The sequence below is a fragment of the Entelurus aequoreus genome, linkage group LG03 (assembly GCF_033978785.1).
Source record: "Entelurus aequoreus isolate RoL-2023_Sb linkage group LG03, RoL_Eaeq_v1.1, whole genome shotgun sequence".
In the NCBI taxonomy this organism is placed as follows: domain Eukaryota; kingdom Metazoa; phylum Chordata; class Actinopteri; order Syngnathiformes; family Syngnathidae; genus Entelurus; species Entelurus aequoreus.
In genome coordinates, this window is record NC_084733.1 from 7,457,272 (window position 1) to 7,484,823 (window position 27,552).

The 27,552-nt window shown below is 37.9% G+C and overlaps 2 protein-coding genes across 5 annotated transcripts in view; one reads left to right on the forward strand and one right to left on the reverse strand.

Moving 5' to 3' along the window:
• mapk8ip2 (mitogen-activated protein kinase 8 interacting protein 2) overlaps positions 1–5,482 on the forward strand; it is a 57,020-nt gene extending 51,538 nt beyond the window's left edge. For all 3 annotated transcript variants that reach the window (XM_062041019.1, XM_062041020.1, XM_062041021.1), the window contains 3 exons: positions 2,372–2,442; positions 2,511–2,609; positions 4,979–5,482. In XM_062041019.1, the coding sequence (XP_061897003.1) occupies positions 2,372–2,442; positions 2,511–2,609; positions 4,979–5,051 (243 nt within the window). In that variant the 3' untranslated portion in view covers positions 5,052–5,482. The remainder of the gene's footprint in view (positions 1–2,371; positions 2,443–2,510; positions 2,610–4,978) is intronic.
• On the reverse strand, positions 385–27,300 carry LOC133646048 (arylsulfatase A-like). 2 transcript variants are annotated; one of them, XM_062041022.1, is made up of 9 exons: positions 27,037–27,300; positions 24,510–24,750; positions 24,221–24,439; positions 23,974–24,143; positions 21,899–22,023; positions 15,982–16,109; positions 13,987–14,089; positions 13,627–13,933; positions 385–2,590 (listed from the first exon to the last, which is right to left on the reverse strand). In XM_062041022.1, the coding sequence occupies exons 1-8, from the start codon at positions 27,255–27,257 to the stop codon at positions 13,638–13,640; spliced, it is 1,503 nt and encodes a 500-aa protein (XP_061897006.1). In that variant the 5' UTR covers positions 27,258–27,300; the 3' UTR covers positions 385–2,590; positions 13,627–13,637. The 2 variants fall into 2 exon arrangements, with proteins under 2 accessions (XP_061897006.1, XP_061897007.1); XM_062041023.1 differs by lacking the exon at positions 385–2,590 and adding an exon at positions 12,793–12,858.
• Positions 27,301–27,552: the final 252 nt, after the last annotated feature.

The following is a 27,552-nucleotide window of genomic DNA, read 5'->3' on the forward strand; positions in this document are numbered from 1 at the left end:
CTAGTGCAGGGATTCTCAAACTGTGGTACCACTACTGGCTCCCTCTAGTGGTACGCCAAAGAATCACTTGATTAAAGTACAGTGTTATTCAAACGCAGTGTTACTGTTCAAACTGTGCGTAATGTTACAGTGGTCAAAATATTGAATATACTTGCTAAATAAAACCTCTGCTTTGTTTTTAATGAATACTTAAGCCTGCTATGCTACTGTATATTAATGCCGGTACTTGGAGAGCCAAGTGTTTGAGAACCTCTGTTGTAGGCGTCATACCGAGAGACGTTTGTAATATTTGGGTCAGTCAGCGCAGGTATGCAAACAACAACACCACACAAAAATATAAAAATATGCTTTTTTTTGGTCTTTATTTTGCATTTTAATGTACAACATTTAGTGTATCAGTTTTGGCGTTAAATTATGGAATAGAGTTGGGATTTACGGAAGAGATCCTAAAGAGCCGTTATTATAGTTATTTTTTAATTATGAAGTAAACAATCCCTGGTAGCAGTTATAAGATCCAATGTGGATGTGAATAATTTGAATTCCCACAAATACTACGCTATGAATTAGAATTATTCCGAAATATTGGTCATAATTTCATTTTTGTTTGTTTTTATTTCAAACAATTCTTAACGCTTTAAAAGTGACATTATCTTTTCCCCCCCTCACCTAAAACAACCTTACACAACAGCATTTTAACGATACAGAACACACAAGAAGTAAGTAATAAAATGTGTATATTTTTCTAAAAAAGCCTGAATAAAAGTGAATACATAGCACACTTGAAATACAGAACAATGAACAAATGTGAATTAAAAAAAATAAATCAATGAAAAAGGTGACACTGCTACATTTCCTTTGACTCACTAAGTTTCAAGTCCAGTTTCCATGTGCAAAGAAGCAGCTCCCAAACAAACTATTCTTTGACTTATTTATTCATGACAACTAGAGATGTCCGATAATGGCTTTTTTGCCGATATCCGATATTGTCCAACTCTTAATTACTGATTCCGATATCAACCGATACAGTCGTGGAATTAACACATTATTAGGCCTAATTTTGTTGTGATGCCCCGCTGGATGCATTAAACAATGTAACAAGGTTTTCCAAAATAAATCAACTCAAGTTATGGGAAAAAAAATGCCAACATGGCACTGCCATATTTATTATTGAAGTCACAAAGTGCATTTTTTTTTTTTTTAACATGCCTCAAAACAGCAGCTTGGAATTTGGGACATGCTCTCCCTGAGAGAGCATGAGGAGGTTGAGGTGGAGGGTGTATACTGTAGCGTCCCGGAAGAGTTAGTGCTGCAAGGGGTTCTGGGTATTTGTTCTGTTGTGTTTATGTTGTGTTACGGTGCGGATCTTCTCCCGAAATGTGTTTGTCATTCTTGTTTGGTGTGGGTTCACAGTGTGGCGCATATTTGTAACAGTGTTAAAGTTGTTTATACGGCTACCCTCAGTGTGACCTGTATGGCTGGTGACCAAGTATGCCTTGCATTCACTTGTGTGTGTAAAAAAACTTAGATACTATGTGATTGGGCACGCAAACATTGTTGTCTGGGTGGAAATCCGGAGAAATTCGGGAGAATGGTTGCCCCGGGAGATTTTCGGGAGGGGCAATGAAATTCGGGAGTCTCCCAGGAAAATGGGGAGTGTTGGCAAGTATGACTGGTAGACGCAACTGCTCTGTACTTCTCCCTACGTCCGTGTACCACTCCGTCCAGCGGCGTTTTAAAAAGTCATACATTTAACTTTTTGAAACCGATACCGATAATTTCCGATATTACATTTTAAAGCATTTATCGGCCGATAATATCGGCAGTCCGATATTATCGGACATCTCTAATGACAACCTTATTAGAAATGTCTTTATTTATTTACTTGTATCTATTTGATATTATCTATGTATTTGTGGAAGTGAACAAACAAACAAACGTGTTTGCAATTTCTGTGAAACGGAAAAAGGGTTCAATCAATTCGGCTTCTTCCTACTCCTTTTCGGACATGTAACGAGAAACGAGCAACATGTTTTCCAACTACGCATGGTCCAAATAAACTAACACCACGACCGGAACATGTTCAACCTCATAGTGAGCATCCATCCAAGTCCTTTTCATTGACCACATTTATAACGAATGATTCCTACTTTTATCATGTCTGGGACTACTTTGGACAATTTGAAAATGTGCCATTTGTATTGTGGTCGACTTGAAATGCAGCTACTGCCATCTTGTGGCGTTAGTACAAACTACACCAGTATGCATATTTAGTAGGAGTTAATCCCGTTCCTTGTAGTCACTTCTTCCAATGTGTGAATGTTTAGTCAGATTTCATGTAGGAGTTAATCCTGTTCCTTGTCTCCACCGTCAGTTTGACCGATGTAGTCACTTCTTCCAAATGAAGAACATCTCCTTCTGCGGCTGCCATCCAAAGAACAACTGGTACTCCACCTACCTTCTGCCCTCAGGTGGACTTGCTCTGACATTGTTCTCCATCTGTTCCCCCTCAGCTACTTTGGCTTCATCACCAAGCACCCCATGCTGAGCAGGTTCGCTTGCCACGTCTTCGTGTCCCAGGAGTCCATGAGACCTGTAGCAGAGAGTGTTGGGTGAGTCCTGCACGCCTTGGAGCAGTGCTAGCCAGTGAGCCACAAGACTTATTCCAGCAGTGAGCTAAAAGTTACAATAAGTATTTGAGCAGTGCAAGCCAATGTGCTGTTTTTACACAAGTTATAGTGTTGGTCACATGACTAAATAAAGTAAAAACATCAATACTATAATAGTATTGGTCACATGGTTAAATAAAGTAAAAACAATACTATAATAGTATTGGTCACATGACTAAATAACGTAAAAACAATACTATAATAGTATTGGTCACGTGGTTGAATAAAGTAAAAACATCAATACTATAATAGTATTGGTCACATGGTTGAATAAAGTAAAAACATCAATACTATAATAGTATTGGTCACACGACTAAAAGTAAAAACAATACTATAATAGTATTGGTCACATGACTAAATAAATTAAAAACAATACTATAATAGTATTGGTCACATGGTTAAATAAAATAAAAACATCAATACTATAATAGTATTGGCCACTAGATCAGTATCGTGGTCGCTGATTGGTGACTATATTGGATTAAATTGGTGACTATATTGGATTAAATTGGTGACTATTTTGGATTCAATTGGTGACTACTTTGGATTAAATTGGTGTCTATTTTGGATTAAATTGGTGACTATATTGGATTAAACTGGTGACTATTTTGGATTAAATTGGTGACTATATTGGATTAAATTGTTGACTATTTGGGATTAAATTGGTGATTATATTGGATTAAATTGGTGACTATATTGGATTAAACTGGTGACTATTTTGGATTAAATTGGTGACTATATTGGATTAAATTGGTGACTATTTTGCATTAAATTGGTGACTATTTTGGATTAAATTGGTGACTATTTTGGATTAAATTTGTGACTGTATTGGATTAAATTGGTGACTATTTTGGGTTAAATTAGTGACTATATTGGATTAAATTGGTGACTATTTTGGATTAAATTGGTGACTATTTTGGATTAAATTGGTGACTGTATTGGATTAATTTGGTGACTATATTGGATTAAATTGGTGACTGTATTGGATTAAACTGGTGACTATATTGGATTAAACTGGTGACTATTTTGGATTAAATTGGTGACGATATTGGATTAAATTGGTGACTATATTGGATTGAATTGGTGACTATTTTGGATTAAATTGGTGACTATATTAAATTAAATTGGTGACTATATTGGATTAAATTGTTGACTATTTGGGATTAAATTGGTGACTATGTTGGATTAAATTGGTGACTATTTTGGATTAAATTGGTGACTATTTTGGATTAACTTGTGATTTAGGGCTATATAAATTATCATTGATTGATTAAATTGGTGACTGTATTGGATTAAATTGGTGACTGTATTGGATTAAATTGGTGACTATATTGGATTAAATTGGTGACTATATTGGATTAAATTGGTGACTATTTTGGATTAAATTGGTGACTATATTGGATTAAATTGGTGACTATATTGGATTAAATTGGTGACTATTTTGGATTAAATTGGTGACTATTTTGGATTAAATTGGTGACTATATTGGATTAAATTGGTGACTATATTGGATTAAATTGGTGACTATTTTGGATTAAATTGGTGACTATTTTGGTTTAAATTGGTGACTATTTTGGTTTAAATTGGTGACTATTTTGGATTAAATTGGTGACTATTTTGGATTAAATTGGTGACTATATTGGATTCAATTGGTGACTATATTGGATTCAATTGGTGACTATATTGGATTCAATTGGTGACTATATTGGATTCAATTGGTGACTATTTTGGTTTAAATTGGTGACTATTTTGGTTTAAATTGGTGACTATTTTGGTTTAAATTGGTGACTATTATGGATTAAATTGGTGACTATTATGGATTAAAATGGTGACTATTTTGGATTAAATTGGTGACTATATTGGATTAAATTGGTGACTATATTAGATTAAATTGGTGACTATATTGGATTAAATTGGTGACTATTTTGGATTAAATTGGTGACTATTTTGGATTAAATTGGTGACTATATTGGATTAAATTGGTGACTATTTTGGATTAAATTGGTGACTATTTTGGATTAAATTGGTGACTGTTTTGGATTAAATTGGTGACTATTTTGGATTAAATTGGTGACTATTTTGGATTAAATTTGTGACTGTTTTGGATTAAATTGGTGACTATTTTGGTTTAAATTGGTGACTATTTTGGATTAAATTTGTGACTATATTGGACTAAAAGAGTGTCTAGGTGACCAAGGGTGTTTTTCATGTCTAGAGGACTCTCACCATGTCGAAAAACATATTTAGAAGGTCATGAATATTGTAATTGCTGATAGCAACAGGAAATAAGTCCCGGTCATGTCTTTCTGTAGACGGGCCTTCCAGGAATACTACCAGGAACACCTGGAGTACGCCTGCCCCACTGAGGACATCTACCTGGAGTAAGAACGCCATGCCTCGCATGCACCTGGCCACCAGAGGGCGCTGCAAACGGGTGTGCTCTCCATTCTCCTTCTGTCCCTCCGAGACTGGACAATTCACAGAATGTCCATCTCAGTGGACACTCTCATCTTTCTTTAGACCTTCTTGTTTTCTAGGAGCACCTGTTTCATTTCTCCTGACCTCCTACTGATGACTGATAGCGGGGATGCATGGTCAGACCTAACAAGTGTTGGGCTGCTGGGTGATGGTGTAGATAGTGTAGATGTAGGAATCACAGCAGCTGCTGCTTTACTTGGTCTACTTCATGGCGACAGGACGCTCCAATAACTACCTTACAATGTTCCAGTCACACTAAAAAGAAAAAATTTGATTGATTTGTTTTAGTAACCATGAATGCCAGAATTCCCACTCTTTAGAATGCAGCACTTCCTGTGTCTATATCCTGTGTCTTTAAATATGAATGAGGTAATATTATTAAATATTTGTGTAAATCACCTTCTGTTAGGATTATAACATTATCACTTTATTCTCCTAAAATTATGACGTTCTTTCCTTTTTTCTCGGCAAATTACACAACACAACCAACTGTTTTTCTTGAAGAAACGTTACAAATGCACTTTCATAATATTATCACGTTATTCTCAAAAGGTCTCTTTTTTTCCTTGAAAAAAAATCTCACTTTAAATTCGTAATATTATATACTTAAACTATTATGGTAATAGTCCTTTTTTTCTTGTAAAATGATTTTTTACTTTTCTAAATATTATCTAAATATTTCAACTTTATTGACAGAAAATCTTGATTTTATTCTCCAATCTTGGTTTTTTCCCAGAGACTTTTTTTTCATACCATTACACTTTTATTCTTCTGTTTAATTTTTGTTGTTGTTTTGGTAAATTATAGCTTTCTTTCTTGTGAAAATATGACGTTACTCTTTTACTATTACGACTTTCCCTACAAAAAAAATACTATATATACATATATATAATATATGTATGTATGTATATTTATTTATTTTATTTTATTTATTTACTTTTCTACCAAAATGAAAAGGAAACTATATTCTCCGAAGATCACAATTCATTGGACGACATTTTTCTTATTTTTTTTCACAGATTTACATTTTTTAGTTATTTTCTCTCGAAATAACACCTAATTATTGAGGCATTTCGACTTATTGTTGTTATATTTTTGTTACATTACACATTAGGAAAAAAATTAAATTTATTTTATGAAGTGAAATTCTGAGTTTAGTGTCATAGTATGAGGAATGTACACTCTTAACATTACTGTATAACATATATTCCTCAAATTAAATACTTCTATTTTTGTCTTTATTATTGCAGTATAATCAACATATTATTTTCTTGAATCTTTAAATACTATGACATATTTGTTAAAAACCCTTCTGGTTATGACCTTATGACTTTATTCTCCTCAAATTTCGAGGTTATACTTTTTGTCTCTTCAAATGACAGTTTGTTATTCTTACAACACGACCAACTTGTTCTTTGACTTTTACCTGGTAAAATTAATACTTTCAACACATGACATTGTTAATGAATAGAATAGAAAATACTTTATTGATCCCTGGGGGAAAATCAGCAATGTGCTTTCATAATATTACCATGTTATTTATTTTTGTATAATTGGTCAAATAATTCTTGTAATAATACAAAACTATTCTGGTCATAGGTTTTTTTTTTCTTGATGACTTTGTAATATTCTCAAAAATCTTTCAACTTTGAGGAAAAATCTCAATTTTATTTTCCTATTGTGTCAATGTTATTTTTCTTACCCAAGAAACAATTATTTTTATCATATTATCACACTTTTATTCTTGTATTTACCACATTTTTCGGACAATAAGTCGCAGTTTTTTTTCATAGTTTGGCCATGGGTGCGACTTATACTCAGGAGCGACTTATGTGTGAAATTATTAACACATTACCGTAAAATATCAAATAATATTATTTAGCTCATTCACGTAAGAGACTAGACGTATAAGATTTCATGGGATTTAGCGATTAGGAGTGACAGATTGTTTGGTAAACGTATAGCATGTTCTATATGTTATAGTTATTTGAATGACTCTTACCATAATATGTTACGTTAACATACCAGGCACGTTCTCAGTTGGTTATTTATGCCTCATATAACGTACACTTATTCAGCCTGTTGTTCACTATTCTTTATTTATTTTAAATTGCCTTTCAAATGTCTATTCTTGGTGTTGGGTTTTATCAAATAAATTTCCCCAAAAAATGCGACTTATACTCTAGTGCGACTTATATATGTTTTTTTCGTTCTTTATTATGCATTTTCGGCCGGTGCGACTTATACTCCGGAGCGACTTCTACTCCGAAAAATACGGACATTTTTTTATTGTTATTTAGTTTGTAAACGATGGCTTTTTTTCCCCCGGTGAAAATACTTTTTATTATTACCACTTTCCTTACAAATAATATAGAACTTTATTTGCAGATTACAATTTATTTGTACAAATTTACTCTCAAACTATTACGCATTTATTTCTAATTTTGTAATATTACAACTTTATCAATTTTCCTCTCATAATCCTCGTTATTTGACAACTTGGCCCCCAAATGTAAAATCTTTATTGTCAGAACATTTGGAGGACTTCTTTCTCATGAGACAAGATCTTTTTCTCACATATTTAAACCCTTTTTTAAACATATTTTTCCCTAGAAAAAATACAACTTAATTGAAACCTTGTCTTGTTATTAGAGATGTCCGATAATATCGGCCTGCCGATATTTTCGGCCGATATAGGCGTTAAAATGTAATATCGGAAATTATCGGTATCGTTTTTTTTTTATTATCGGTATCGGTTTTTATTTATTTAATTTTTTTATTTAATTTAATTAAATCAACATAAAAAACACAAGATACACTTACAATTAGTGCACCAACCCAAAAACCCCCCCTCCCCCATTTACACTCATTCACACAAAAGGGTTGTTTCTTTCTGTTATTAATATTCTGGTTCCTACATTATATATCAATATATATCAATACAGTCTGCAAGGGATACAGTCCGTAAGCACACATGATTGTGCATGCTGCTGGTCCACTAATAGTACTAACCTTTAACAGTTAATTTTACTAGTTACTAACTAACTAGTTTCTATGTAACTGTTTTTATATTGTTGTACTTTCTTTTTTATTCAAGAAAATGTTTTTAATTTATTTATCTTATTTTACTAATTTTTAAAAAAAAGTACCTTATGTTCACCATACCTGGTTGTCCAAATTAGGCATAATAATGTGTTAATTCCACGACTGCATATATCGGTTGATATCGGTATCGGTTGATATCGGTATCGGTTGATATCGGTATCGGTAATTAAAGAGTTGGACAATATCGGATATCGGATATCGGCAAAAAGCCATTATCGGACATCCCTACTTGTTATATTTGTGTTCAATTATGAGAAATGTCTTCTCTCAATTATTATTTCAGTACAATCAGTAGTTTTTCTTTCCGGTGTGACACGGACACTTTGAAAATAGGAGTGAGGAGTTTGATGACGACTTGTCATGTTTGTGCTGGTGAAAAGCCATATTCCTATTCACACGCCAACCACTGTTTTGACTTCTTGGCGGTGAAGCCGCAGGTTTAGATTGGATTTGAAGTGCTTCTTTCCTGCTTGTAGTGTGGCCGAGGTCGTTTGCATACAGCGTACGTACAGTAAGAAGAGTATTTAACCCACACAGCCCTCAGGTGTGCAGAAGTACTCATGTATATACACATTAGACACTCCCAAGTAGTGCTGTTTTCTTCTGTCTGTTATTCAACTACCCATTATGGCATTGATTGGGAAAGAAAAAAGATATCAAACCCCAAAAGAAGAAACTCCATTCATGTGTATGTAATATGCAATAATTTCATTTGGCTGTCTTATTATCTCATTTATTGGGCGAGCAGAGACGCTTCAGCATTTCTAAGACACGATTAGTTGGCTGTGGCCAAATGCTGCCGAGGCCTCGCTCCATGTAGGATTCATGAGGAAGTTTGTTATGAACATTAGTGTCTACTTCTAGAGGAACACAGTACACCATCTTGTCCACTTCACATCAAAACAACCTGCTTTGTCATGAATTTGGTCTTCAAATAAAATATATGCTTGATGTCCAAAATCTTTGATTGTGGTCTTCATTCTCATTTGACTATTTTTTTCTCAATGATGGACGCTTTTGACCTCCCTCCCTCCTCAACGACCCCTGGAGTCGAACTTTTGCCTGCATGCAGATCGGCCTCAGTCTGTGAACATTACATCATCACACCCAAGACAATGGGCACATAAACATACACACCCCCTCCCCCACCCCACGCCTTCACCACCGCTTGTTTCCCCTCGGGGTGATGGTCGGATGGCAGCGCTTCATAGCAGCAGTCGACCTCCAGGGCCCCAACTCCCCCACCCTCTGTTGCGAGTTGTCGTGATTATATGTAACATGTTTATGTGTGCATTGCATGGAGGTTTTTTCCCACTCCAGACTAGGCCCCCTTAGGAGCCCAGTCTAGATTGTATTTTTTTACTCATCTTCTTCCCCAGCGTTTGACCTTTTTCTTATCTTTTACGGGGCGCTTTTGGCGACCCATCAGCGTTCCTGTTCTGTAACCCTGTACACTGTTTGTTTGTCTAATCTTGAACGGGTTTGTGCTGAAAACATAGTTTCGTTGTACTTGTGCAATGACAATAAAGACCTATCCTATCCTATTTTTTCTTACAAAACAAGTACTTTTTTTTTTTAACAATTAAATTTGTGTGATATTAAAATACTTTATTTGCGTCAAATTGCGACTAACATCACACTGTAGCGGGCAGCACAGTTGCAGAGGGGTTAGTGCGTCTGCCTCACAATACGAAGGTCCTGGGTTCGATCCCGGGCTCGGGATCTTTCTGTGTGGAGTTTGCATGTTCTCCCCGTGACTGCGTGGGTTCCCTCCGGGTACTCCGGCTTCCTCCCACCTCCAAAGACATGCACCTGGGGATAGGTTGATTGGCAACACTAAATGGGCCCTAGTGTGTGAATGTTGTCTATCTGTGTTGGCCCTGCGATGAAGTGGCGACTTGTCCAGGGTGTACCCCGCCTTCCGCCCGATTGCAGCTGAGATAGGCTCCAGCACCCCCCGCGACCCCGAAAGGGACAAGCGGTAGAAAATGGATGGATGGATCACACTGTAGCTTTATTTGGTAAAATGACAACATTATAATCACATTTTTCTATTAAGCAGGGATGTGAAAGTGGTTTTGATTGAGGGCTACATGGCAGTTATGGCTGCCATCAACAACCATTTTTGTTTGTTTACATGCTTTTTTTTATTTCTCTTTGCTATTTGGGCTTATTGGACCCTAATTAGAATAAAAACTAAGAATCATCTTTTGATATGATGTACTTAGTCCATAAGTACACAAACGTGTACTTCATGTTTAGTGACATGCTAATTGTTATTTTTACACTTTTTTTTTACCCCAAATTCCATTGTATGTTATACTCTTCTGACACCACCAGATGGCAGTATAAGTGTCCGCATAAGCGGCCATAAGACCCCAATTCAGTAGTGTACACAATTTTGGAAATAAGAGCTAAAAGGTGCTGTCCACGCATGTGGCCACTAAGCCTTTAGAGGTGTAGGAATTAGATGTCATTATTAACTACATACATTGTTTTAAGTGGACTGTCCATTTTCCATCTGTAAAATATAACGGTTTTTAATTTTTTTTACAACATTTTACGGTAAATGGAAAAACAGTAGCACTGTTTTTTGGGGGAAAAAGCTGGCAGATTAGTTGCCAGAATTGTTGTTAAATTGACGTTGGTTTTTACAACATGATATTGTTCATGGAAAAACTGTACAAGTTATTTTTTTTATTCTGGCAACTTAGCTGCCATTTTTTCTACAGTAAAAACTAGGGGTGTAACGGTACGTGTATTTGTATAGAACTGTTTCGGTACGGGGGTTCCGGTTCGGTTCGGAGGTGTACCGAACGAGCTTCCACAGAGACATATTAAGAAGCGTAACGCACGTTGTGTAAACAATGCACACCGAGGCACAACGCACGGCATGCTAGCAGCTAACGGGCTAGGATAGACTGACCATACGTCCTCTTTTCACCGGACATGTCCTCTTTTGCGGAGCTGTCAGGGCGGAGTTTCTTAAATGCCTCAAATGTCCGGCATTTTGAGTTAGGGTTGCGTGTATTTTCAATGTACGTTCAGGGTTAAGAAGGGGTTAAAAACAAAACAAATTGGGAGGGGCAGAGACAGAGAGAGCGAGAGAGTTATGATAAACACGCATGCGTCGCCAGGCTCTGCTTTTTATCCATAGATTTATCACATTTAATTTTTTATTATCTATAGCAGGGGTGTCAAAAGTGCGCCCCGTAGGCCATTTGCGGCCCACAGCTAATGTTTTAAAGGCCCACGGCACATTCTAAAAATACTATTAAAATAAACAAAAACATAACAAAAGTGAAATAAAAAAGCTTAAAGGTTAAATGTAACTTAGAAAAAGTTGCAATGTTGACTAATAAAACAAAGCTGTTTTTTTTCTTTCAAACTGTCATTGCTCAAAACATAATATTGAATTAAAATCAATGTTATTATGAATTATTGACCTATCCAAGGTTCCCATTACTTCACATCAAATATTCCACTAAGAAAAATATTTTTGGTGGAAGATTTTGCAAATTTGGTAAATAAATAACCCAAAAATGTATATTTTGTTGTTTTCTTACTGTACCGAAAATGAACCGAACCGTGACCTCTAAACCGAGGTACGTACCGAACCGAAATTTTTGTGTACCGTTACACCCCTAGTAAAAAAAATCTTTCCATTTACAGTAATACACCGTTAAAAACAACCGTAGATTTCACACTCAAAAACTGGCAGCTAAGTCAATAGAATTTTAAGTAGTTTTTAATTTACAGTAATATGCTATAAAGAACAACGTCACATATATTGTAATTTTTATTAATTTGATGGGTAGTTTGCTGTAAAGTGAAGTATTTTTTATTTAGACAATAACATGTTTGGAAAGTACGATAATATACTGTAATATTTGTTGCAATATTGGATACTATTAAAGTTTAAAAGGTATGTAATTTCAAGCAGTACATACACTACCGTTCAAAAGTTTGGGGTCACCCAAACAATTTTGTGGAATAGCCTTCATTTCTAAGAACAAGAATAGACTGTCGAGTTTCAGATGAAAGTTCTCTTTTTCTGGCCATTTTGAGCGTTTAATTGACCCCACAAATGTGATGCTCCAGAAACTCAATCCGCTCAAAGGAAGGTCAGTTTTGTAGCTTCTGTAACGAGCTAAACTGTTTTCAGATGTGTGAACATGATTGCACAAGGGTTTTCTAATCATCAATTAGCCTTCTGAGCCAATGAGCAAACACATTGTACCATTAGAACACTGGAGTGATAGTTGCTGGAAATGGGCCTCTATACACCTATGTAGATATTGCACCAAAAAGCAGACATTTGCAGCTAGAATAGTCATTTACCACATTAGCAATGTATAGAGTGTATTTCTTTAAAGTTAAGACTAGTTTAAAGTTATCTTCATTGAAAAGTACAGTGCTTCCCTTCAAAAATAAGGACATTTCAATGTGACCCCAAACTTTTGAACGGTAGTGTATATCTTTTATGTCAAAATGAAAAAAGTCCATTACATTTTGTGAGAAAATATGAAGTACTTTATTGACACATATCATTTCCAGGTGTTTGCGGGCCAGATAAAATGATGTGGCCCCCGGGCCTTGACTTTGACACCTGTGGTGTAAAATGACGACATTAGTGTCACATTACCTTTTTAACTTAACTTAACTTAACGACTTTATAATAAATACTTCAAATGTATTACTCATAAATTATTTTACTCTGATAAAACTACAAGTTCATTCATGTAATTTGATTTTATTGAATCGAAAACTTTTATTTTAAACAGGTTAGTAAAAATAAAAATGACATTAGAATAGTCATTTACCACATCAGCAATGTATAGAGTGTATTTCTTTAAAGTTAAGACTAGTTTAAAGTTATCTTCATTGAAAAGTACAGTGCTTTTCCTTCAAAAATAAGGACATTTCAATGTGACCCCAAACTTTTGAACGGTAGTGTATATTTTTTTATGTCAAAATGAAAAAAGTCCATTACATTTAGTGAGAAATTAGAGAGCAAACAACTTGAATTAGAGAGCAAACAACTTGATAAAAATACACACGTGGTTGCACAAATGTTTTGTAATTGCAATTCACTTCCTTCTTGTCGTATTACTTTTCAACTTTAAAATGAGATTTGTGTCATATCTGAACTTTATTCCTGTAAAATTACAAATGATTATTTATGAACTCAGGTAAATTTACAAGCTGCTTACTTTTGACATGAAATGAGGATATATGGCTTAACTCCCCTAATATTGCCTTTTTGTAACCTTACTTTTCTCCCTTTGGAAATGTAACATTCTGCTGAAATGAGGACTTTTGGCCATGCCCTTCCTTCTCCTTTCTGCAAGTTACTGTGTGAGCAAAGAGATCCTACCTGCATTGACGTCAGCAGTGGCAGCAGCTGGGTTTGGGACTGCACTGTGGATTACAACAAGGCTCCAGCTGGGGGTCACTTCCCTTGGAGGTCTGACTCTCCCCAAACGACATGGAGCCTTCAAACTCTTCCTTGACTCTCTTTATCCTCTCCAGCAGCTCCTGCATGTCCGGCTGGCCGTCCAGCGGGAGAGGGTACCGCTCAGACGGGTCGGCGTCCAAATGGAAGATAAGCGGGGGGTCGTGATGCTTCCGCAAGACGAATGTTGAACACTCTTTGTCTGGGGTGGTGGTGCTGTGGATGGAGCCTGGACAACAATGACACATGTGACATGTGGAACATCTAGGCTGGACATCTTACCTTGTGTGTAGAAGTGAGCTTTGTACTTCCCCAGGCGAAGAGCAAACAGGCCACATTCTTCACTAGGATCAGTGGGGTAGAACATCATGCTCTCCCTTTTGCTCTGCCAACACAGCACAACCACATCCAGCCTTAATACTCACTACATTTTTTTTATTTTATATATTTTATACGTTTTCTGTCTTGCCTCTGGTGAGGGCAATCTTATTTTTTTCTCCTCCCGTCTTTTCCTTGCTTGCTCTCTTTTGTCTTGTCTAAACTTTTTTCAAAGCCTCTTTCTTTGCGCTGTCCTCCAAATCCAAACATCAGACATGGATATGATCAGCTGGACTCTCGACTCAATTGACAAAATCTTTTCGACGAGGAAAAGAGGTTCTGGGGAGCCTGGCTGCCCCGAAGGAACCATTGCTGCGTGAGAGATTCCTGGGACAAATGGAGAATCATGTGCCTCTCAGTCCTTTCCATCGAGGACGTGGAAGACATCTACCTATTTGGAACTGTGATCGCGGGGCACCTGCTGATTGGGCTGGGCATTGCTCTGGTGTATCGTCAAATTCTAAGACGATGGCAGCCACTCGAGGAGCCCGAAGGCTGTTCGTCGCAATGGAAGGTTTGGGCCGGGCTGAGGGATCACAGACTGGGGCGATTTCTGAACTGAATCGCAAGATGGATCACATCATGGAGAAACTTGCTGAAAATGAAAAATTGGGTATGAGAGCCAAAATGGACGAATAGAACAGACAAGCCATTGTAATGTCTGCTCGAGGAAAAACAAAAATCCTTAACTACAATTTGACTCCCTCGAATGGCCTTGAGGACAAGAACAGGCTGTTCTGTAATCATCCTCTGGGGCCTTTTAAAGATGGACGATTTTCAATCAATCAAATCAATCAATCAATGTTTATTTATATAGCCTTAAATCACAAGTGTCTCAAAGGGCTGTACAAGCCACAACGACATCCTCGGTACAGAGCCCACATACGGGCAAGGAAAACTCACCCCAGTGGGACGTCAATGTGAATGACTATGAGAAACCTTGGAGAGGACCGCATATGTGGGTAACCCCACCCCCGTCTAGGGGAGACCGAAAGCAATGGATGTCGAGTGGGTCTGACATAATATTGTGAAAGTCCAGTCCATAGTGGGGCCAGCAGGATTTTGACCTCCCTCCCTCCTCAACGGCACCTGGAAGTCGAACTTTGCTTGCATTGCATGCAGAACGGCCCCGGGCCTATGAACACAACACCACTACACCCAAAGACAATGGGCATATACACAAACAAACTCCCCACCCCTTCACCACCGCTTGATTCCCCTTCGCTTTTTAGCAGCAGCAGGCCGGCCTCCAGGGCCCCAACTCCCCCCCCCCCACCTCTGTTGCAAGTTATGATTATATGTAACATGTTTATGTGTGCTATGGCAAAGTAGTTTTTTTCCCTTGGACTCAGTCTTTGACTGGTATTTTTTTTACTAATCCCCCCTTTCCCAATATCACCCTTTTACCACCAGGAGCGCCGTAAGTGGCTGATCCGTTGGCGGTCCCGTCTTGTCTCCCTGTAAACGTATGTCTGCTCTTAGTGGGACTGTGCCGAAAATGAAATGTCAGTTCTTATGTGTCTTGTACATGTTAAAGAATGGACAATAATAAAGCATCTTGAATCTTGAAAGAGGAGTTGGAAAGTCACCGGATTTAGCAAGAAAGTGGCCAAGTTGGCAACACTGCTCTGTGGATGATTGAATAAAGTAGTCTTGCATAGAGTGACTTTTTTCCACACAATTTTAACTTTGTGTTATAATGTTCAGATTTTAATGACAACTATGGTTTTGTTCATATAACAGGACATCTCTATTCCCGTGAAATTACTTTTTTTCCACTCCCTTAATATTTCTACCTTTTTTCAACCACTCTGATATTATAATATTTGACTCTCACACAATACAAATATTTATTGTCTACCACTTATTTTGTTGTAAAATGGCAATGCTTCTTTGTACCTTTCCGTGGTTAAAAAGGATGTCGGCCATGTCGACACCATCGAGCACCACAGGGGGCACTCTAGCTCCAGCGAGCCCGGCGATGGTGGGCAGGATGTCCAGGGTGCTGGCCAGCTCCTGGGTCACACCTAGCAGCACAACAATCATTACACACAAATACAGGGTTTCACCTAAACTGATAACCTGTGGTGTTGGGGGCGTGGTCACCATGATGTCAGAGTAATTTGTTATATGATTTCTTTAAAAAGGCTCAAAAAATGTATACATACATTTAAAACAAATCTGTTATTAGTATTAACATGTTTTTTTTATCATTTTGCCATATTTTCAATTATTGCTGCTTTTTGTACTTTGTTGAGATATTTTCAAGTGTTTACAGACTTTTAATGACTTTTTTAATTAAAAACAACTAGCAACAAATGTAGCATCTTCTTCTGGTGTTATTATAAAATGTACTCATGTTTAGAGACACTTAACTTCTATCCCTCCATGTCTCCGACTAAAGAGGCTAGCTGTAGCGATTATGACGTCACACTTGCTTGGCGCTGTTGCTTTAGTTTCACTTTCTCTTCTTTAAAGTCACCACTGTCCTCTTAATGTTTGCACAATTTGTAGATGACTGTCCGCAGGTATATCTGCAATATATATATAACAGGGGTCACCAACCTTTTTGAAACCAAGAGCTACTTCTTGGGTACTGATTAATGCGAAGGGCTACCAGTTTGATACACACTTAAATAAATTGCCAGAAATAGCCAATTTGCTCAATTTACCTTTAACTCTATGTTATTATTAATAATTAATGATATTTACACTTAATTGAATGGTTTAAAAGAGGAGAAAACACAAAAAAATGACAGTTACATTTTGAAACATAGTCTATCTTCAATTTCGACTTTTTAAAATTCAAAATTCAACCGAAAAAAAGAAGAGAAAAACTAGCTAATTCGAATCTTTTTGAAAAAATTAAAAAAAATAATTTATGGAACATCATTAATAATTTTTCCTGATTAAGAGAAATAGCCAATTTGCTCAATTTACCTTTAACTCTATGTTATTATTAATAATTAATGATATTTACACTTAATTGAATGGTTTAAAAGAGGAGAAAACACAAAAAAATGACAATTACATTTTGAAACATAGTCTATCTTCAATTTCGACTTTTTAAAATTCAAAATTCAACCGAAAAAAAGAAGAGAAAAACTAGCTAATTCGAATCTTTTTGAAAAAATTAAAAAAAATAATTTATGGAACATCATTAATAATTTTTCCTGATTAAGATTAATTTTAGAATTTTAATGACATGTCTTAAATAGGTTAAAATCCAATCTGCACTTTGTTAGAATATATAACAAATTGGACCAAGCTATATTTCTAACAAAGACAAATCATTATTTCTTCTAGATTTTCCAGAACAAAAATTTTTCAAAGAAATTCAAAAGACTTTAAAATAAGATTTAAATTTGATTCTACATATTTTCTGGATTTGCCAGAATAATTTTTTTTGAATTTTAATCATAATAAGTTTGAAGAAATATTTCACAAATATTCTTCGTCGAAAAAACAGAAGCTAAAATGAAGAATTAAATTAAAATTTATTTATTATTCTTTACAATAAAAAATAAATTTACTTGAACATTGGTTTAAATTGTCAGGAAAGAAGAGGAAGGAATTTAAAAGGTAAAAAGGTATATGTGTTTAAAAATCCTAAAATCATTTTTAAGGTTGTATTTTTTCTCTAAAATTGTCTTTCTGAAAGTTATAAGAAGCAAAGTAAAAAAATTAATGAATTTATTTAAACAAGTGACGACCAAGTCTTTAAAATATTTTCTTGGATTTTCAAATTCTATTTGAGTTTTGTCTCTCTTAGAATTAAAAATGTCGAGCAAAGCGAGACCAGCTTGCTAGTAAATAAATAAAATTTAAAAAAATAGAGGCAGCTCACTGGTAAGTGCTGCTATTTGAGCTATTTTTAGAACAGGCCAGCGGGCTACTCATCTGGTCCTTACGGGCTACCTGGTGCCCGCGGGCACCGCGTTGGTGACCCCTGATATATAACAATTACATCCACATCACAGACATGCTGACAACGCTCCAGACAATGGCGTGTGTTTTGTTTACCTCTTGTTTCGGCAATGCGATTTTTGGTGATCCAAGTCTTTTTTCGGTGGTCGAGTTTTGGGTACATCACTTGTCAATAGTGCACAAATAATAGGCTATATATATATCAATACATACCGTATTTTTCGAAGTATAAGTCGCTCCGGAGTATAAGTCGCACCGGCTGAAAATGCATAATAAAGAAGGAAAAAAACATAAATAAGTCGCACTGGAGTATAAGTCGCATTTTTTGGGGAAATTTATTTGATAAAACCCAACACCAAGAATAGACATTTGAAAGGCAATTTTAAATAAATAAAGAATAGTGAACAACAGGCTGAATAAGTGTACGTTATATGAGGCATAAATAACCAACTGAGAACGTGCCTGGTATGTTAACGTAACATATTATGGTAAGAGTCATTCAAATAACTATAACATATAGAACATGCTATACGTTTACCAAACTGTCACTCCTAATTGCTAAATTTGATGAAATCTTATACGTCTAGTCTCTTACGTGAATGAGCTAAATAATATTATTTGATATTTTACACTAATGTGTTAATAATTTCACACATAAGTCGCTCCTGAGTATAAGTCGCACCCCCGGCCAAACTATGAAAAAAAACTGTGACTTATAGTCCGAAAAATACGGTACTGTAATGACCAGCTAATGTTAATGTTTTATGTTGGTGTGGTTTGGATTGGATGTCAGTTTTTCCCATGTTTGCAAACACACAGTCTGCGCCTAAAAAGTGATTGGCGGAGAATGAGGAAGTGTTGTTGTGTGTCCGGGGGAAGATAAGACTCACGGAGACAAAAGTGTTTGCACGGGAGGTAAAACCTGTTTGAATTGTGCTGTTTGTTATCATAATAGAATAGAATAGAATAGAAAGTACTTTATTGATCCCTGGGGGAAATTCAGCACCACAGTTCGCTCACAATAGACAAGAATAATAATTAATAATATAATATATTATATATATAATATATAAATAACATAAATATATTCTACATATACTCTACATTTAAGTGCAGTCAAGAAGGAACATATGCATTAAACAGTCTGATGGCTGTCGGTATGAAAGACCTGCTTCAGTAAGATTGGTAATACAAGTTAAAAATAGCGTTGGACTTTGTGTTATTTCTTCAGGGAGCTACAACATATTATATTACTTTAATTTGTTTTCAAGTAAAAAAACAACCTTATTTTCAAGGTGTGGCGGTAATCTAAATGCCGTGGCAGCGCGCCACATTCAACTACATTAAGGGGAAACCCTGAAATATGTATTCTGTCACTTGTTTTATACAACCTGGTCCCTACACACCGGAGCTCTTGTAAAAAGAGCTCAGCAGCGCATGCACTATAGAGAGCCTGCTGACCAACAGCATCTCTGTCTGGACTGGAGCCTGCAATGCCTCAGACTGGAAGTCTCTCCAGAGAGTGGTGAGGACGGCGGAAAAGATCATCAGGACTCCTCTTCCTCCTATCGAGGAAATCGCAAAAAGCCGCTGCCTGACCGGGGCTCAGAAAATCTGCAAAGACTCCTCCCACCCCCACCAAGGACTGTTTTCACTGCTGGACTCTAGGAAGAGGTCCCGCAGCCTCCGAAGCAGAACCTCCAGGTTCTGTAACAGCTCCTTCCCTCAAGCCGTAAGACTCTTGAACGCATCATAATAATCCCCTCAACTCCCCCCAAAATGGATTAACTCGCTGGAATAAAAAAGACAATATAACATACATCCATAAACGTGGACACGTGAAAAAGTGCAATATATTTATCTGTACAGTAATCTATTTATTTATTTATCCATCCATCCATCCATTTTCTACCGCTTATTCCCTTCGGGGTCGCGGGGAGCGCTGGAGCCTATCTCAGCTATATATATATATATTTATATATTATTCATATATATTTATTTATTTATACATGCACCTTATTGCTTTTTTATCCTGCACTACCATGAGCTTATGTAACGAAATTGCGTTCTTATCTGTGCTGTAAAGTTCAAATTTGAATGACAATAAAAAGGAAGTCTCAGTCTAAGTTTTATGAGGGATGTGAGCACCCTTTGAAAAAAAGAGGGGCTAGTAAACTAGCTAGATGGTTAGCTAAGTAGTGAGCATCTTTGGTTATAGTCCGAACTTTTGTTTAATTGGTTTTACAAGCTGGCTAGTTAGCTAACCATCTCGCTGGCTTACTTGTTGTCGCCTCCGTTCGTTATCAAAGCCACAACGTGGACGGCCGTCTACTTTGCCGCTAATCTTCTTAGCTTGTCCTGCAACTCAGTACAGCCAGTACTTGCGGCTGAGGAGACCGTTTATTTTGTTCAGATTGTATTTTTATTGATATTAAATTTAAATAACGTGGAAATTATACTTTGACGCGAAAATAATGTTTAAAAAGGCGGACTTCCGCGCCTTTGCGGATATGTCACATGCCTGTGTCTACATTAGCACTTTTGGCACGTAAATCTTGGTATTGCTCAATGTTTACCCTATTTTTCGGACTATAAGTCGCAGTTTTTTTCATAGTTTGGCCGGGGGTGCGACTTATACTCAGGAGCGACTTATGAGTGAAATTATTAACACATTACCGTAAAATATCAAATAATATAATTTAGCTCATTCACGTAAGAGACTAGACGTATAAGATTTCATGGGATTTAGCGATTAGGAGTGACAGATTGTTTGGTAAACGTATAGCATGTTCTATATGTTATAGTTATTTGAATGACTCTTACCATAATATGTTACGTTAACATACCAGGCACGTTCTCAGTTGGTTATTTATGCCTCATATAACGTACACTTATTCAGCCTGTTGTTCACTATTCTTTATTTATTTTAAATTGCCTTTCAAATGTCTATTCTTGGTGTTGGCTTTTATCAAATACATTTCCCCCAAAAATGCGACTTATACTCCAGTGCGACTTATATGTTTTTTTCCTTCTTTATTATGCATTTTCGGCCGGTGCGATTTATACTCCGGAGCGGCTTATACTCTGAAAAATACGGTACATACAATGATATACATGTTTGTCTCAATTTTAATATTTTGAGGTGGAAATTAGCCATTGGCTATAATCTCACATGTTTACAAGTCAAATGCTCCCTAATATGTATTGTCCTCTTTAAATAAAGTACATCTAAATGTACAGTACAGGCCAAAAGTGTGGACACACCTTCTCATTAAGTTAAGTTAAAGTTAAAGTACCAATGATTGTCACACACACACACTAGGTGTGGTGAAATTTGTCCTCTGCATTTGACCCATCCCCTTGTTCACCCCCTGGGAGGTGAGGGGAGCAGTGGGCAGCAGTGGGCAGCAGCGGTGCCGCGCCCGGGAATCATGTTTGATGATTCAACCCCCCAATTCCAACCCTTGATGCTGAATGCCAAGCAGGGAGGTAATGGGTCCCAGTTTTATAGTCTTTGGTATGACTCGGCCGGGGTTTGAACTCACAACCTACCGATCTCAGGGCGGACACTCTAACCACTAGGCCTCATTCAATGTTTCTTCAAAATAGCCACCCTTGAAGCTCATGGAGAGAATGCCAAGAGTGTGCAAAAGAGTAATCGGAGCAAAGGGTGGCTATTTTGAAGAAACTAGAATATAAAACATGTGTTCAGTTATTTCACCTTTTTTTGTTAAGTACATAACTCCACATGTGTTCATTCATAGTTTTGATGTGACAATCTACAGTGTAAATAGTCATGAAAATAAATAAAACACATTGAATGAGGAGAAGGTGTGTCCAAACTTTTGGCCTGTACCGTATTTAATTACAGTGTGTATTTGCAGCACACCTGGCGTGATCATGCCGGGCCAATAGGCGATGGCTGGCTCTCTCATGCCGCCCTCATACGTGGTGCCTTTGCCGCATCTCAGAGTCCCCGCGTTACCTCCGCGGGCCATGCGAAATAATGAAGGCCTGTAGAGGAGAAAAGTAAAGTTGCACTTAAATCACAGCATCAGTTCATAGCTGAGAACAGCCAGGTCCAGAAGTACAAACCCCAAAAGCAGTGAAGTTGTCACGTTGTGTAAATGGTAAATAAAAAGAGAATACGACGATTTGCAAACCCTTTTCACCTTATATTCAATTGAATAGACTGCAAAGACAAGATATTTCATGTTCACACTGAGAAACGTTATTTTTTGCAAATATTAGCTCATTTGGAATTTGATGCCATGCAACATGTTTCAAAAAAGCTGGCACGAGTGGCAAAAAAGATTTAGAAGGTTGAGGAATGCTCATCCAAGACTTATTTGGAACATCTCACAGGTGAACAGGCTAATTGGTAACAGGTGGGTGCCATGATTGGGTATAAAAGCACGCTTCCATGAAATGCTCAGTCGTTCACAAACAAGGACGGGGCGAGGGTCACCACTTTGTCAACAAATGCCTGAGCAAATTGCTTAAGAACAACATTTCTCAACCAGCTACTGCAAGGAATTTAGGGATTTCACCATCTACGCTCCGTAATACCATTAAAAGGTTCAGAGAATCTGGAGAAATCACTGCACGTAAGCCGTGATATTACGCACCTTGGATCCCTCAGGCGGTACCGCATCAAAAAGCCACATCGGTGTGTAAAGGATATCACCACATGGGCTCAGGAACACTTTAGACAGGCTAACCTCCTCCAACCTCCGAGGACAAAGCTATTGACAATGGGAGACCGGGCTTTCTGCTCCGCCGCTCCCAGTCTGTGGAACGCTCTCCCTGACCACCTGAGGGCACCACAGACTGTGGATGCTTTTAAAAAAGGCTTAAAAGCCCTTCTTTTTTAAAAAAGCAATTTCTTAGATATATGCATACTAGTTATAGCTATTTGTCTATTCTAGTTTTTATTTTTATTTATTTCTTTATTATCTTTTTATTTATTTTTTTAATACACTGCAGCACTTTGAGATGGTTTACTCAATATAAAGTGCTTTTTACAAATAAAATCTATTATTATTATTATTATTATTAGAAAACCACTGTCAGTAACTACAGTTGGTCGCTACATCTGTGAGTGCAAGTTAAAACTCTACTTTACAAAGCCAAAGCCATTTATCAACAACACCCAGAAATGCTTCACTGGGCCCGAGCTCATCTAAGGTGGACTGATGCAAAGTGGAAAAGTGTTCGGACGAGTCCACATTTCAAACTTTCAACTTTGCAGTTGATGGAAGCAGATCAGAATCATATCCATATTTAAGTGTTACTTCTTTCTAAACTCCTATAGTCATATTTTCATCAGCTAATGTCTCGTGTGGTACAAAGTGCTTGCATTCGAGTGTCCTTGAGTAGAGAGGCAGAGCGCTGTCTTTGTTGAGACTGCCATTACATTCCTGAGATAAGGAGCACAGCTAGACTGGGGAAACAGCATGTGGGGGGGACAGGGGAAGGAGGAAGTAGACAGGAGTTCCGGGGTTTTGGTAGACCGATCTGGACCGGGCTGGGGAACGCTGGTGTGCTAGATTGGTCTCACGGTTGTCCTCTAAGCTTGGAGAATAAACCACAAAATACCAATTACTGCCTGTTGATTGAATATAAACATCAGCTTATGTGCCATAAAAAGAATCTGGGAGAGACTAGCAATTTGAATTCCCCATTGGAGGAATGCTGGTCAACGCAACACAGTCTAATTGAATATAAGTTGAAAAGGATTTGCAAATCATTCTATTCTGTTTTTATTTACCATTTACACAACGTGACAACTTCACTGCTTTTGGGGTTTTGTATTTGGACAGTGACACTATTTCCTGTCCTTTCACTTTTGAGCCCTTGAAAATGGGAGGCATGAAATGGTCCTAATTCCTAAAAGGTGACAGCCATATTTCTGATATATATGAATGCACACATTAGTAATCATTCCTGTGAAAAGCAGCCCACCCGTTGTCCGAGGTGAAGAAGACCAGGGTGTTGTTGATCACGCCGGTCTTCTCCAATGTAGCCAGCAGGTTTCCCACAGTGTTGTCAAACTCCAGCAGAGCGTCTCCAAATGGACCCCTTGAAGTCTTCCCAGCAGCTCCCGGGCCTGCATACTGGGGATAATGGGTGTGCTGGTGCAGGAGAGAAGAACCAATGGTAAGATTAAACAAACTATTGGTGGTTCATAGTAATGGTCAACGTTGCCCACATGGGAAGGGTAGTAGAGGAAGAAAGGTTGGTCCTTTTCGGCCGCTGCAGCGATGAAAGCGGTGGAGAAGTCACTGTAAGCCCGTTCCAGATCCAGGAAGTTAATGGGCTGTTGCTTGATGACCTCGTCGTGCATCAGCGGGACCGCCACCGTGTCGACGTCGCACAATCCGAAGCACTTGACATCCGGCGGAAAGCATGACAGGTTGTGACATGGACCCTGGAAGAAGAAAAGCAGACGGTCAAAGCAGCGCAGTGAATGAAGCAGTTCATCTCCAGGATGCACGGACCATGTCGTGGGAGTATGGAATCCCCAGGTACTCGTCAAAGCCCTGCCTGGTCGGAAGGAACCTTCCATTGGCCCCCAGGCCCAGGTGCCATTTCCCTACCACGGCTGTGGCGTAGCCAAGAGGTTTCAGCACCTCTGCGATGGTGGTCTCGTTCAATGGAAGACCACCGATTGAGCCAGGATACAGGACCCCGGGGTAGATCCCTGAGCGGGTCTGGTAGCGGCCTGTCAATAGTGATGCCCTGGAAAGACAACTAAATCAACCTTTCCACCCTCAAGTAGACGAGGTCAGAATAATATATGTATACAAGTTAGTTGTTTGTTTTTTTGATTGATTGATTGATTGAAACTTGTATTAGTAGATTGCACAGTACAGTACATATTCCGTACAATTGACCACTAAATGGTAACCCTCGAATAAGTTTTTCAACTTGTTTAAGTCGGGGTCCATGTTAATCAATTCATGGTACAAATATATACTATCAGCATAATACAGTCATCACACAAGTTAATCATCAGAGTATATACATTAAATTATTTACATTATTTACAATCCTGGGGATTAGGTTGGGTTGCTATCAGCTTACTTCAGTCAACAACAATTATATAATCTGAGAAATGGACATTGTAACAGTGTAGGTCTGACTTCGTAGTACAGAGAGCAGTGAACATAGTGAGCTCAGAAAGCATGAGAACAAGTATATACATTTGATTATTTACAATCCGGGGAGGTGGGATGTGGTGGGGGGAAGGGGTTAGGCTCGGGTTGTAGTTGCCTGGAGGTGTTCTTTTAGTGCGGTTTTGAAGGAGGATAGAGATGCACTTTCTTTTACACCTGTTGGGAGTGCATTCCATATTGTGGCATAGAAGGAGAACGAGTTAAGACCTTTGTTAGATCGGAATCTGGGTTTGACGTGGTTTGTGGAGCTCACCCTGGTGTTGTGGTTATGGCGGTCATTTACGTTCTGGAAGTAGTTTGACATGTACTTCGGTATCAGGAAGGTGTAGCGGATTTTATAGACAAGGCTCAGTGCAAGTTGTTTTACTCTGTCCTCCACCAGCCCACTTTGGAGAAGTGGGTAGGAGTGAGGTGTAATCTGGGGTGGAGGTCTAGAAGTAACATGACTAGCTTGTTTTGGGATGTTTGGAGTCTTGATTTGAAGGTGCATGCGTAGTCGAAAAAGGGTTGAATGAGAGTTCCTCCTAGAATCTTCATGGTGCTTTTGTTGATCAGAGAGGAAATTCTGTAGAGAAATCTTGTTCGTTGGTTGACCTTTTTGATTACCTTGGTTGCCATTTTATCACAGGAAAGATTAGCCTCTAGATTGGAACCTAGGTAGGTGACCTCATCTTTCCTGGTGATAACAATGTCACCCACTTTTATAGTGAAGTCACTGACTTTCTTAAGGTTGATTAGGGACCCAAATAGGATGGATTCCGTTTTACCTAAGTGTATGGATAGCTTAACTGAACCGCCCAGCCTATACCAAACTACTACTGGTATTTTGACTTTAAAAACTCGATTGGTCACATCTAGTCTTAAACTTAGTTTGGTCACATCTAGTCTTAGACTTAGTTTGGTCACATCTAGTCTTAGACTTAGTTTGGTCACATCTAGTCTTAGACTTAGTTTGGTCAGATCTAGTCTTAGACTTAAATTGGTCAGATCTAGTATTAGACTAAGATTGGTCACATCTAGTCTTAGAATTAGTTTGGTCACATCTAGTCTTAGACTTAGATTGGTCACATCTAGTCTTAGACTTAGTTTGGTCACATCTATTCTTAGACTTAGTTTGGTCACATCTAGTCATAGACTTAGATTGTTACATCTAATCATAGACTTAGATTGGTCACATTTAGTCTTAGACTTAGATTGGTCAGATCCAGTCTTACACTTAAATTGGTCAGATCTAGTCATATACTTAGATTGGTCAGATCTAGTATTAGACTTAGATTGGTCAGATCTAGTCTTAGACTTAGTTTGGTCACATCTATCCTTAAACTTAGATTGGTCATATCTAGTCTTAGACTTAGATTGGTCAAATCTAGTGTTAGACTTAAATTGGTCACATCTAGTCTTAGAATTAGTTTGGTCACATCTAGTCTTAGACTTAGATTGGTCAGATCTAGTCAAAGACTTAGATTGGTCAGATCTAGTATTAGACTTAGATTGGTCACATCTAGTCTTAGACTTAGTTTGGTCATATCTAGTCTTCAACTTAGATTGGTCACATCTAGTCTTAGACTTAGATTGGTCAGATCTAGTCACAGACTTAAATCGGTCACATCTAGTCTTAGATTGGTCAGATCAAGTCTTAAGACTTATATTGGTCAGATCTAGTCTTAGACTTAGATGGGTCACATCTAGTCTTAAACTTAGCTTGGTCACATCTAGTCTTATAGACTTAGATTGGTCACATCTAGATCTGACTGTACTATATTATTACTTTGATTTAAAAAAATCGAGCATTATAAATGTAAATGAGGTAACCAAATGAGAGGGAGTAGGTTATACACAACATAGTCACCTGGACGGGCTACAGACAGGACTGGTGCTGTAGAAGTCCGTAAAGCGGAGCCCCCTCGCCGCCAGTCGGTCCAGGTTGGGGGTCAAAGAGCTAGGATGTCCGTAACACCCCAGGTCGCCAAAACCCAAATCATCGGCGAAAATGAGCACGAAGTTGGGCGGCGAAGCAGCGTAGTTGCATACAAATAAAGAACATAGAAAGCAAAAGTGGGCAACATCCATGGCGCTCTCACACACTAAGTGCGCTCTCGCCGGTCAAACACCGAAATAAACAAGCTGCTTTTCTTCTTCGTGTGTTAGGCGGCTGGCCATTCAGCTTCATGGCGCATTAGCGCCCCCTGCGGCTGGCGGAGACTGTAGTTCACAAGCTCGAAATCCTTACCCATTTCACCATTTACATGTTATAAGGGTACGCAGCATGGAGCGCTACTGCCTACTGGCGCTGACGAGACGCGGGGCCGCCATCTTGGAGTGGTGATCCGCTCCACTCAGTGCAATTCATTTGGCAGGAGCAATG